The 11,655-nt window shown below is 42.3% G+C and overlaps 1 protein-coding gene across 1 annotated transcript in view; it reads right to left on the bottom strand.

Moving 5' to 3' along the window:
• Positions 1 to 6,034: 6,034 nt before the first annotated feature.
• The window catches only part of pcdh10b (protocadherin 10b), a 24,321-nt gene continuing 18,700 nt past the window's right edge, over positions 6,035 to 11,655 (bottom strand). Inside the window, exons 4-5 of the mRNA XM_078261015.1 lie at positions 11,025 to 11,399; positions 6,035 to 7,415 (exon numbers count right to left, since the gene is read on the bottom strand). Coding sequence (XP_078117141.1) covers positions 7,396 to 7,415; positions 11,025 to 11,399 — 395 coding nt within the window. The 3' untranslated portion in view covers positions 6,035 to 7,395. The remainder of the gene's footprint in view (positions 7,416 to 11,024; positions 11,400 to 11,655) is intronic.

Genomic DNA, 11,655 nt, shown 5'->3' with positions numbered 1-11,655 from the left:
CAGATGGCAGTTGAAGAGTTGCTCTAAATATTTAGTCCGCATCCTTGAGGGAAACTTCACTTTGCATAATGAGGCATTAAAACAAGCATAATAGTGTATAGGCTTTGAAATTAATTTACCAAATCACATATTAAATTAAATTCATTTATATTGCTATTTCATGTGTGCGAATGTAGCTGCACAGGTACAAAACATGTACAGACCAAATAGAAGAGTACTGATATCACATTCAATAGTATGAGTGGAAACTATGTATAAATGTAAGAAAATAATATATTTAGTAAAGATTGTTTTTAATCTCGGGTAATTATTAATAATAACCAATATATTATTTCAGTGGCACAAAACAGCCCCCATAAAAAAAAGACACATTCAAGTTTAATCATCATTTATTTCTCAGAGTGGAACAATACGTCTAACCACAGCAGCTCAGTGTCCAGGCCAGGACAACTAACAGCCCTTCTCCCTTTTCTCCAACTCTTTAAGCGTATCATTTACGGTCCTGCAGAGGCTCCTCACAGAGCTTTCTCTGCAGCCTAGGTAAGTGGCCTGAAGTTTAAACTTGTGCGCTGGTGTGTGTGTCGATCTCCTTGAGAGAATAGCAGGGCCGGCATGTGTGTGTTTGTGTGGGGAGTGTGTGATAGAGCGAGTGAGAGAGTGACGGTGATTATTTCTAGAGTCATAGTGGGAGAAACAAAGTGTCTCCTCCTGTTCTTTCTGACCACGATGGGAAACGTGGTCAGAAAGACCAATCACAGTCGTTGCGGTCTGCGTCGCAGAAGTCTATGGGACATTTAAAGTAACACTCCCACCGTCGCCCCAACCCTCACGCTGTCTGAGACATGTTGTACAGTTAGCCCATTTCCTTTCTGCAGCTTAACCCTCCTGACGTTGGCAAGTTATTTAAAAAAAAAGAAATGAAAGCAATTTGTGACCTTTTTATCCAACTGACATAGTAAACACAAATACAGAAATATGTTGTGTAAAACAGTTCCATCGCTCTGAGTAAGAAGATGAGAAAATGTGTTTTCAGGGACTTTAAGAAACCCCAAATGGCAGCATACACCGAATAAAATCTGCAGATAATGTCCTGGCAGAAAGTTACCACTACCTTTTATGTTAAGTTTACAGACATTTCTGTTAATCCAAAAATGGAAAATTCTGTAGATTTAAGGTATATCCCCCATTTCTGTTAATCCAAAGAAAAAATGAAAATACGGAAAAATACACAACACAGTATATTAGACCTTGTTTCTATGGACTTTTCTATACATAGGTGTAATTTACAACCCCCCCAATAATCAAAATGCGCCAATGCAACCCACCCCAAAATTATAATTAATTTTAATTATAATTTCCTTTACATAAATACAGACATTTGCAAAATACATTGATGCAGAAAAGGCACACATTGTTGCAGAAAAATCCCAAAGAATGCAGGAAATGAAATGTTTGGTGTTCAACATTTCAATTCTGCTCAGATCTCAACGCCCCCGATGTTGAACCCAAAGTTACACCCTTGGCTCTGTACGTTTCCTTGTCCCGTCTTTCTTTTCTGAGATTTGTTCAAAGTCGGTCCTTCATTCATGCACATCTGAAGAGCCCATAATCAACCTTCACGCAAACACCCACACCCGCCTGCAGCTTTGCTTCCATCCGCACTGACCAGCGGGGGAATTCAAGCACTGATTCACCGTGGTGACTCTCGGTGTGTGTGTGTGTGTGTGTGTGTGTGTGTGTCTGGCGGCATCTGCAAAAGAGGAGCGCTGTGACGCGAAAAGTTCGGCCTCCCATAATCCGCTTTGCCTTTGTGAAAGTGAGTGACTTTGAAACTCACTATCACATAACCCCCCCCTCCTTCTCCCATCACACCGGAAATGGAAAGAGAGACGTTCTCTCTCTCTCTCTCTCTCTCTCTCTCTCTCTCTCTCTCTCTCCATTTCACCGTCCGTCTCTCTTCAAATCCTCCCGTTTTGTTTGGGGAATTGTTAAGTCTCTCTTTTTTTTGTTCTTAAATTATCATTCATTATCCTCTATTGGTTTTTCTCATTTGGAGCCTGGCGTGCATAAACGCACATGGAAATGAAAACTTTTCCGTTTGTGACAGAGATTAGCGCCGAGTGGAGGTCAAAGATAATAGCTTCTATTTAACACCAAAATAGATATGATTATTCTGCGCTTGCTCTTCGCTCAACTTTTTGCCCTCAATCTAAACGCCGCGGCTCCGATAGCTCTGTCCTCACTACGCAGCAACAAAGGGTTCACACTGCCGCTGCTCGCTATTTGTCATCCTATATTTAACACCAGTAATGGCATTCGAAAGCCAAAAAGAGAAACACTGAGACATTTCCTCTGTGCTTTTTTTCACTCCTTCCTCCCCTGTTTGCTTGTAATATTTATCGTGTGCACAAACAAAGGCTTTTTGTCGGCTTTAGATGAACAAATCGATGAATATTCAGCGTGTACTGGAAGATTAAACAGTACATTAGACAGTACTGCGGATGGTTTAGCATGTGTAGCTGAACTCTGCCGCGTTAACTGGTTCGTCACCATATGTAGATGCCTTAATCTACCTCTGGATTACAGCCGCAACATCTCCTTCAGACGGATGAAAACACACAGCAAGATCTCCTAAATCTACACCGCTGTAGTCAACAGGAACGAGTGGATTATGGAATGTTTGGAGATGAGACAGTGAAGGACGATAACGATTTTTTTTTTTTTGCTTGATTTGTAATTCAACATACTGAACATATTGAGGTCATGTTCGCCCATTATCACATGTTTTGGGGAAGTAATCACAAGTGTTCATTTCATGCTCAGATTAGTCTGCTGGGAGGATTTAATCACTCGGCTCCATCAGTCCACTCTGGTGGCACTAGGGTTAGGAATCGTTTTGATATATAGTAGCAGTTCTTCAATTCCAGTCCCAATTCTTCCTTTTGATTACCGGTTCTTCTCTATTGTGGATTCCGATTCATTGAGGGTGGAGTTGAAACGGGTCACATGCTTATTTCACAGATAAGAGGAACATTTTGTTTTGATTCAGTAGTGATTTAGTCTATATCCACGACGTTCCACTTCCGGGATTGTTCAGTTGACTCCGGAAATTCCGCCGGCTGAACATCATTTTGGCGAGATGTCCGTCACCTTTCTCTTTCTTTGTGTTGGCGTTCTAAACTCCGGTGGATTTCTGAGGACTATGGTTAACTGCTCCTCAGATCTCTGCAGGGTAAATCCAGACAGCTAGCTAGACTATCTGTCCAATCTGAGTTTTCTGTTGCACGACTAAAACAACCTTTAAACGTACACATGTTCCACCAAAACAAGTTCCTTCCCGAGGCTATTTTGTAGAGGCACCGGGGCTCCATCCAGCGCTTAGCGCCGCCCAAGACGATTGTGATTGGTCTAAAGAAATGGCAATAAACCAGAGCATGTTTTTCTCCCATCCAAGAATGCTGTGTGGACTAGCCCGACCTTCCTCCGCAGCGCTGTGGAGGAAGGTCTGGCAATGCGAGATTAATTGTGATTTACAGTTTTGTTTGTCTTTTTTGATGTAAAATAAATCGTAATTTTTTTTAAACTATTCCAAATTGGAACCGGTTCTCGATGCCCACTGACGGAGCCAATCAGGAGTTTTATTTGCTACCTGCTACGGAAAGCAACAACCTGCTGCTCGACTGGAAAGATCCAAATAAAATATCAATTTGCAAAAAGGTTTACAGCGTTGAAAACCTCTGCCGTATAACCCAAACGACAAGTCTGGGCCTGAAATAAAGTAATAATAAAAGCCTGGCATATGCTTTTGTCTGAGGTGTGGTAAATGCTGCAGAGCATCTGCCAGAGAGCCAGAGCTTCAGCCAGAACCCAAATGGATTCGTCATGTGTATAAGCTGCCTCATATCTACCAAACTGTACACATTCCAGCACAGAGCCATCCAGAGGTAGTTAAAGAATCAAAAGCTTTGTGACATAAATCAAAAAGCATGACCTCATGGGTCAAATTAGAAATGTGTTTGTCGTTACTGTATACTGAGATGCTGAGAGTTTAAAACTGAACTGGTGGTGAATTACACCTAAATGTCTTAAGCTTATGTAACGAGAATGGACATTAAATGACAAAAAGAATGGAGATGAGGATAGGAGAATATATATATATATATGTACATATATATTTTTTTTTAAGATTATTTTTTGGGCATTTTTAGGCCTTTATTGACAGGACGCTGAAGAAATGAAAGGGGAGAATGACATGCAGCAAAGGGCCACAGGTTGGAGTCGAACGTGGGCCCGCTGCGTTGAGGAGTAAACCTCTATATATAGGCACCCGCTCTACCAACTGAGCTACCCGGGCACCGGTATTTGCATTTTTAAATGGACCTTGGGTCTAACAATAAAGCTATCATCAATCAATGCACTCAACGCACTTTTTGAAAACTATCTCCTCACAACAAAAGAGCCCGAATCAGCTTTCTGAAAACTAAAAACTAAAAACTCTACAACGTGAACTCTTTTTTTTTTTTAAATCCCTTCATTCAAAATAGTTGGTCATGTGCAAAGAGCACTATGTGCACTATGTGTATGTCCTGTTGAGTACAGCGCACACCAGTGTTGTAGTCAAGACTACCTGAACCGACACCAAGTCATCACAAAGACCAGAGTGTATCGAGACCGAGACTTTGAGGGGTTGAGACCAAGTCAAGACCAAGACTAATGCAGGGCAAATCCCACACTGCACGCCACGATAAAATGTGGAAAGTGTGGAAAATGCTAACCATAGGCACTCCTCAAACTGATCTAAAAGATTTACATTCCCAAAAAAAGCCATAAGTGTATCATGCACAATGCCTTGATAAATAATCAAAAGGCAGTTTGAGTGGTCTTGAAATAAAATCCTGAGTCCTCTTTAATCTGAGACCGAGACAAGACTGAGTAAAAATGCTGTCGATGGGCGGGTTGCAATCCGACCTGGGGCAGGTTTCCTGCATGTCTTCCCCCTCTCTCTCCCCTGTCATGCTGTTCTGGTGATTAAAGCAACACCAAAGATTATTTTGTACCTAAAAATAATGTTTCCAAAATCGTTTCAGTGGGTCATCAACTCGTAACAGGGTGAACGGCCCTCTATCGGCTATAAACGATGATCTGTAGTTAGAATGAGAACGGTAATGGACAATTCCGCTTCCAACCTGTAGGGGGACTGAAGAGGAAAAGTGCTTTGGTGAAATGCCCAAAAACAATTATCTTAAAAAAAAGAAAAATGCAGTCAATTCCGAGACCAGACCTTCAAAAAGTAGTCCTGAGTCTGGAGTACTACAACACTGGTGAGCACACATCCTCATCTTGTGTCCAGAGACCCAGAGCTCGTACACTGGAGTGATGCTGCCTCAGGCTCCATCACTTTGGGATAACTTGATAAAACAGCTTACTTCACATTTTAAAACAGCATCCGTCGAGAGGAGCACACAATTAGGGTATGACGCAGGACCAGCCTTCCTGTAGTTCAGTGATCCGTTTCATCCTGAAAAGTCCGCTTTTTCAAAACCAACATGTCTCAGTTCAAAATTTTGTTTCAAAACAAAACTCAAATCATGCAGCTTCCCAAACAAATGTGCAATTAATCAAATGATTAAAAAACAATTGGAACCTGGTGCTTAGTTTCCCAGTGTGCTCGGCGGTATAAAGCCATGACTCTAGAGACACAGAGCTCCTATTTGTACTATTCCTTCCCTCTCTTCAATTGTTATTGTATACTTTTTGTAAATTCTATTCTATTGTTATACTGTATACTTAACAGAATTTTTTTTATATTTCTTACTGTCCTTTCTGCTTTTATTCTTTATATGTTAAGTGAGTGTTGTACTTTGAGAGCGAAGATTAACCGGAATCAAATTCCTTGTTTGTTTATGCAAACCTGGCCAATAAAGCTGATTCTGATTCTGATTCTGAAATCAGTCCACCTCAAGCCTTACTTTTCCCGTATGACCAGGATGAACGTCAAAATAAAAGCACATAAGACCTTCCTTTTCACCATTTTCAGTTTATTGTTGGCATATTGGTGTGTTTGTGTTTGTAATTTGTGAAAAAGAAATGTGCGTACATACCACTGCGTCGTGTACAACACCTTTTTGAATTTGGCCTTGTTTTTGATCTGTTTCTTTATAAATGGACCCTTAACGTTTTGGTTACAATGACACAGAATTACCATGGACTTCAATCTAAATTATTACCTCCTTTTTTATTTATAAGACATGATCTTTATCAATATCCAAAAGTGGAAGAAAAAAAAAAAAAAAAAAAAAAAAACATGAAATAATGCTAAGGCTGTTCTGTCTCTCTTCATGTTTCACACTGGCAAAAAAAACACAAAAAGCCTTTTTCAGGGGCTCTTAAACAAGAGTCAAACCTCTGAATCAGAATGTGGAACCCAGCAAACGGATAGCACGCCTTCAGAACAAGTAGATATAGATAGATTTATATATGTAGAGTTTTATATTCAGCTTAAAATGTTTAAAAGAGTACAGTAAACACTTCTCACACATGATAGAAACTACTCGACGTCTCAGAATCCAGAAAGTGTAGGTCAAACATTGTCCATAAAGAAATCAAACCCAAAAGCAAAAAAAAAAAAGAAAAGAAAAGAAAAAAATAACTCATAAAATAAAACATAAATAAAAAAATAAAAAAGTAGCCTGCCCACAATGTTTTCTTACAAAGTTTGAAGTAGATCGGAAAAGAGACACCTGACCACACGAACAGAATAGAAAAACAGTGGTATTGCATTTTGAAAATGCACAAAGATTCTCCTGTACAATTTGGCGTCTCTCTGCGAGTACAAACGCCTAAAGGGCTCAGTGGCGGTTTTTCTGGGTGGCTCTCGTTTTTTTTGTTTTTTTTTCGATTTGTCTTTCAGTACACATGTAGTCTTGGTTTTCGGTGAGTACATCAGTGCTGTAAACAGGCACACGCAGATTGGAAAAGGACGGAGAGATCAGTGTCCAGTTTCACCTCTCCGTCCGTCATCGCTCTCCTTTCCTCCTCCTCTGTTAGTTTCTCAGTCCTGCTGAGACAATGGGCGTCCTCCCAGTAAGGCTATCCATCTACCTGCCTGCACCCATCCATCCCCCCCACTCCGTGTCCCCCACCCTGTGTCCGACCGTCTCCAAATCCCTAAAGTGAGGTGCCTCCGGCAGTGCTCCGAGAAATTTAAGGAAGCAGGGTCGTTCCTCGTTTTGTGTGTAGTTGAGTGTGTTTTTCATTTTCAATTTGGTTGCTGGGTGAGGGGGGGCTGAGGGCAAAATGGGTTGAAAACATGATGCCTTTTTTTCTTATAGCCTTGGTCTTCTGGGAGTGATTGTGCAAAGTCACGCGGTGTCCGGTATGTCCACGCGGAAAGAGCTAGCAAACCCTTTTCCTCGCTGCAAGAAGCAGAGAAAAACACAAAGCTTGGTTAGCTGTTTGTTTATGTGTATGTGTGTGTGTGTGTGTGTGTGTGTGTGTGTGTGTATGTGTGTGCATGTGTGTGTGTGTGTGTGTGTGTGTGTGTGTGTGTGTGTGTGTGTGTGTATGTGTGTTTAGGGGCAGGGGGGTTTCAAGTTTGTCTGAGAGGAATGACAGAAAACAAAGAAGAAAGAAAAACAGCACTTAAATGGCCTCATTCACACAGAATCCGAGGGTCCATACACACACACACACACACACACAGACACACACACACACACACACACACACACACACACACATGCACAACGAGGGCTAGGAAGTGTCACATCCCTCAGCTGGGCCGCTTCAATTCACTCCTGTGAAATGGCTCATGGGTAATGTGTGTGTGTGACTATGTTTGTGAAGTGGGGTAGGGGGCTTGGTATGGAAATAGTGACAGTGGAGTGGGTGGGAGCTGGTGAATGTTGCATGGCCAATTTATTTAGGACAACAACAAAAGAGGGAGGCTCAGCAGCTCTATCAGTCTGGAGTCTAACCTCTCTTTCTCCCCTCCCCCTCCCCACTCTGCCTCCATGGTATCTAAGTTTGATGATGGTAATCACTGGGCTCTGGCTATCATCCCCCTCTCTCCCCCTCCACCCCCCCCACCTCCCCTGCACCCCACCCTGACCCGACCCCAGGCCAGGCACCGGACAAAAGCGTCTCTGTATCACTGGCTGACTTGATCAGATTAGGGAGCTTCAGCCTCTTAGCATCATCATTCTATCCCTTCCTCCACTCCTCCGACTGTTGTTCCCTATTTTGCAATTACCCCTCCCCTCCCCCACCCCTCCCCTTGGCACCCCCGCACTCATTAGCATAAGGGCCACAGTGATCTACTTTGAGAGAGGAGCGAGCGGCGGTGTTCGTGGGAAACACGGCGATATTGGGAGCCCTTCACTTGGAGTGCTGCATCACCAGCCCATAATGAACACACACACACACACACACACACACACACACACAAACACACCCACCCACACCCACACACACACACACACACACACACACACACACACACACACACAGTGTGCATCCAACTGAAGGTTGGAAAGCACAAAGGGGAGAAAAACAGAAATGATAATCATTTGAAAGTTGTTTAGTAGTAAGTTGCTTGATGCTTTGGGTACAGGAGACGTTTTTTACACCAAGTCCTCACATCTTCTGTTCACGTTTTCTTGCCTTTATTGTCAAATACCATAGCTGTCAGGTGAAAAGCTTGTACGTCCCAAACTGTTGTTTTTTCAGGAAATGGATAGAGGCTCATTTGAAATATGATATAATATATCTAATATTGAGCCATTAACCGCAGACGCAGTCAAACTGCCTTGTCACTGTTTACATAATATGTGTAAAACACACAGAGATGTGAAGGGCGACCGATAGCATTGATATACGAAAAAAATTCCAAATGTCAAAATATGGAGATGCCAGGTTTCTGCCCGACAGCGACGACATGCCTTGTCACTACTGCAATGTTGCTGTATTTTTATTACATCATAAGTGCATTGGACATGTCGTTGTGTTATTCTTATATTTCATTCGATGGTGTTAAAATATATTCTTGTCATTGCTTTACATCACTACAACTTATATACTTGTTTATTTTGTACACCTACTGTATAATTACGGATTGCTTATTCTGTATTTCCACAAGTACTGCAGGCTTACATTACTGCTATAATCAGCATAATGTTAATGTGACTATCTGTGATGCTTGGAATGTAACTATCTGTGATGCACATGCGGCATTACTGCATTTCTATAATGATGCCAGTTCATTTATTGATAATGTTGAAAAAAAATGTTCTGTTAACTAAGAGATGTCACCTTGACAATTCCCCGGTTGATTACTTACATTGAGAGGGTCAGTTTAGTCAGGATGAAGCTATACAGTTGAATAAAAACACCCAAAAGTCAATGAAAGTAGTGAGCGGAACCTTTCATTTGACTTGTGAAGAGCGTTTTCAGCCACCATCCATCCGTGTTGTTTATTTTTGGGCAATTAGGTTGAAAGAAACCCAAAATTTCAGTTATAGAATCTTTTCAAAAACGGGTCTAATTTGACCCAAAAGACAACAGGAGGGTTAACTGATCTTTATTCTATACGTGTACTTCATGCTGCTGAAACCCATCATTGCTGTAGTTCCTCATAGCAATCAATACAATCTAACAAGGGCGTAACTTTGAGTTCAAAATTGGGGGGGGGGGTTTGAGATCTCCAACTATCTAGGGAGGGACATGTCTGCATGGATGGAAAATGAGACAAAAACCTCGAAAAAAAAAAAAAAAAAGAAAAAAGAAAAAAAGAAACTCAAAAAAAGAGCCAAAAACGTTGAAAGAAGCGACAAAAGCCTCGGGGAGAAAAAAAACTCCTAAAAATTGGCATAAGTGGGTATAGAAATCTGATTAAAGAATTACAGAATATTATATATAATATGAATATTTTTTCCAGCCCCCTCACTTAGCACGTCGGGAAAAGCGACAAAAATAAAAAAAATAAAAAAAATGGTCCAAAAGAAACTCGAAAAACGCGACAGCGTGACAAAAACATTGAAAAAAATTGTCGACACAACTATTTGATAAAGGATTAAACCAAAAAAAATAAACCGCATGGCAAATGGAGAAAACATTAATCAAAGGGGGGGGGGGGAATAACGGTCGCTGCTGTTTCGAACAGTGTGCCGTGGAAGCAGCGCTATCTAGCTCTGACACTTTGATAATTCCCGCTCGCTGTGTCGGATGATGAGAGAGGGGGGGAGGGGGGCCTCTTCAGGCGCCGCGTGACAGAATTATAATTAAGCATTATCACCAAATTGCAGTGATTGAGGATGTATCTCTTTGTGGCCCTTTGAATGAGAGTTTAGAAACAGTAATTCCTGGGGAAAAGAATTTCCCTTCATCTTTCCTTTTTTTTTTCCCCTCCCCCTCCTCCTCCAAATGTTTAAAACTGGTTGTTTGATCCTGGGCTCCAGCGCAATGACGTCTACCGGATGAGAAGAGACGCTAGGTTCACTGCCTGCCTCACAAACTGCCATTTTTCATTGCTGAGCTTTGTGAGAGGGCCAGTGTCACTTATATTACAGCAGCCGTTCGTTTTCTTTTTTTTTTATAATGAGACAGAGCTTCCTTTAAGCTAACATCGCCACACATCAAAGTAACCCTATAAAACATAATTGCTTTTGGCATGTTTAATTTGGAAAGACCAACAGGCCAATCGTTGCTGGAGGCGTGTGTGTGTGTGTGTGTGCGTGTGTGTGTATGTGTGTGTGTGTGCACATGCGGGGGAGTGAATTGAAACGGCAGGTGAGGGGAGATAAGATCATCCCAGTCGGGGATAATAGAGATGCCTGAGAAAGAGGGAAGAGTTAGTTAAACACTCTGACAAGAGGGCTGGCAGGACAGGGGTCAGACCTGAAATGAATTTCACGCTTCCTTTCCTTGCCCAGCCAATCCAGGAAAGAAAATTGAATTTTGGAATCTTTATTTTGTTCACCTAATTGGATCACCAGATCAGACAGCGGGGCGGGCAACACAATACTCACTTAAATAAGCCGGGTTATAAGGCGCTTTGGAGCTAGGCACAAATGCTTCCAACTCTGTCCCCTGTGAGGAGCCCTGGTGGTGGCTGAGGTGATGGTTTTTGAGAGGGTGGAGGTGGAGGTGTTGGTGGTGGTGGTGGAGGTGTTGGTGACTGAGAGGCGTCTCTTTGCCAAAGGTGGAGAATGACTTATCGGCCGTTTGCTCGGGGCTTTCAAATACCTCTGTGTCCGGGACCGAGTCCATGCCGGGCACGTGCAGGTTGCTGCGGTAGTCCGGGCCCTGGCGCCCGTCAGAGGGCACGAAGCTCGGCATCCAGCAGCGATCCGAGTGGCCCAGCGCCTTACACTCCTCCGTGCAGTTAGAGAAAAGGTCGGCGCCTGTAGGGGAGGGAGGGAAAGGGTGAGAGAGGGAGAAGAAAAACAGCAGAGAGGTGTTTTAGTCTTTAGCATTTCTTGAACAATCAAGACAAACAGGAAACATGATACCACACACACACACACACACACACACACACACCCACACCCACACACACAGACAGATACACACGACACAATCTGACATATTTCCACAATATTTTCACGATATGTATGTACGAAACCTGCTCTTTGATTCCTCCTGTCAGGAATTTCTATT

Source organism: Sander vitreus, chromosome 10 (assembly GCF_031162955.1).
Source record: "Sander vitreus isolate 19-12246 chromosome 10, sanVit1, whole genome shotgun sequence".
Classification (NCBI taxonomy): domain Eukaryota; kingdom Metazoa; phylum Chordata; class Actinopteri; order Perciformes; family Percidae; genus Sander; species Sander vitreus.
The sequence above is the reverse complement of the archived record's forward strand: the minus strand, read 5'-3'. Positions and strand labels throughout refer to the sequence as shown.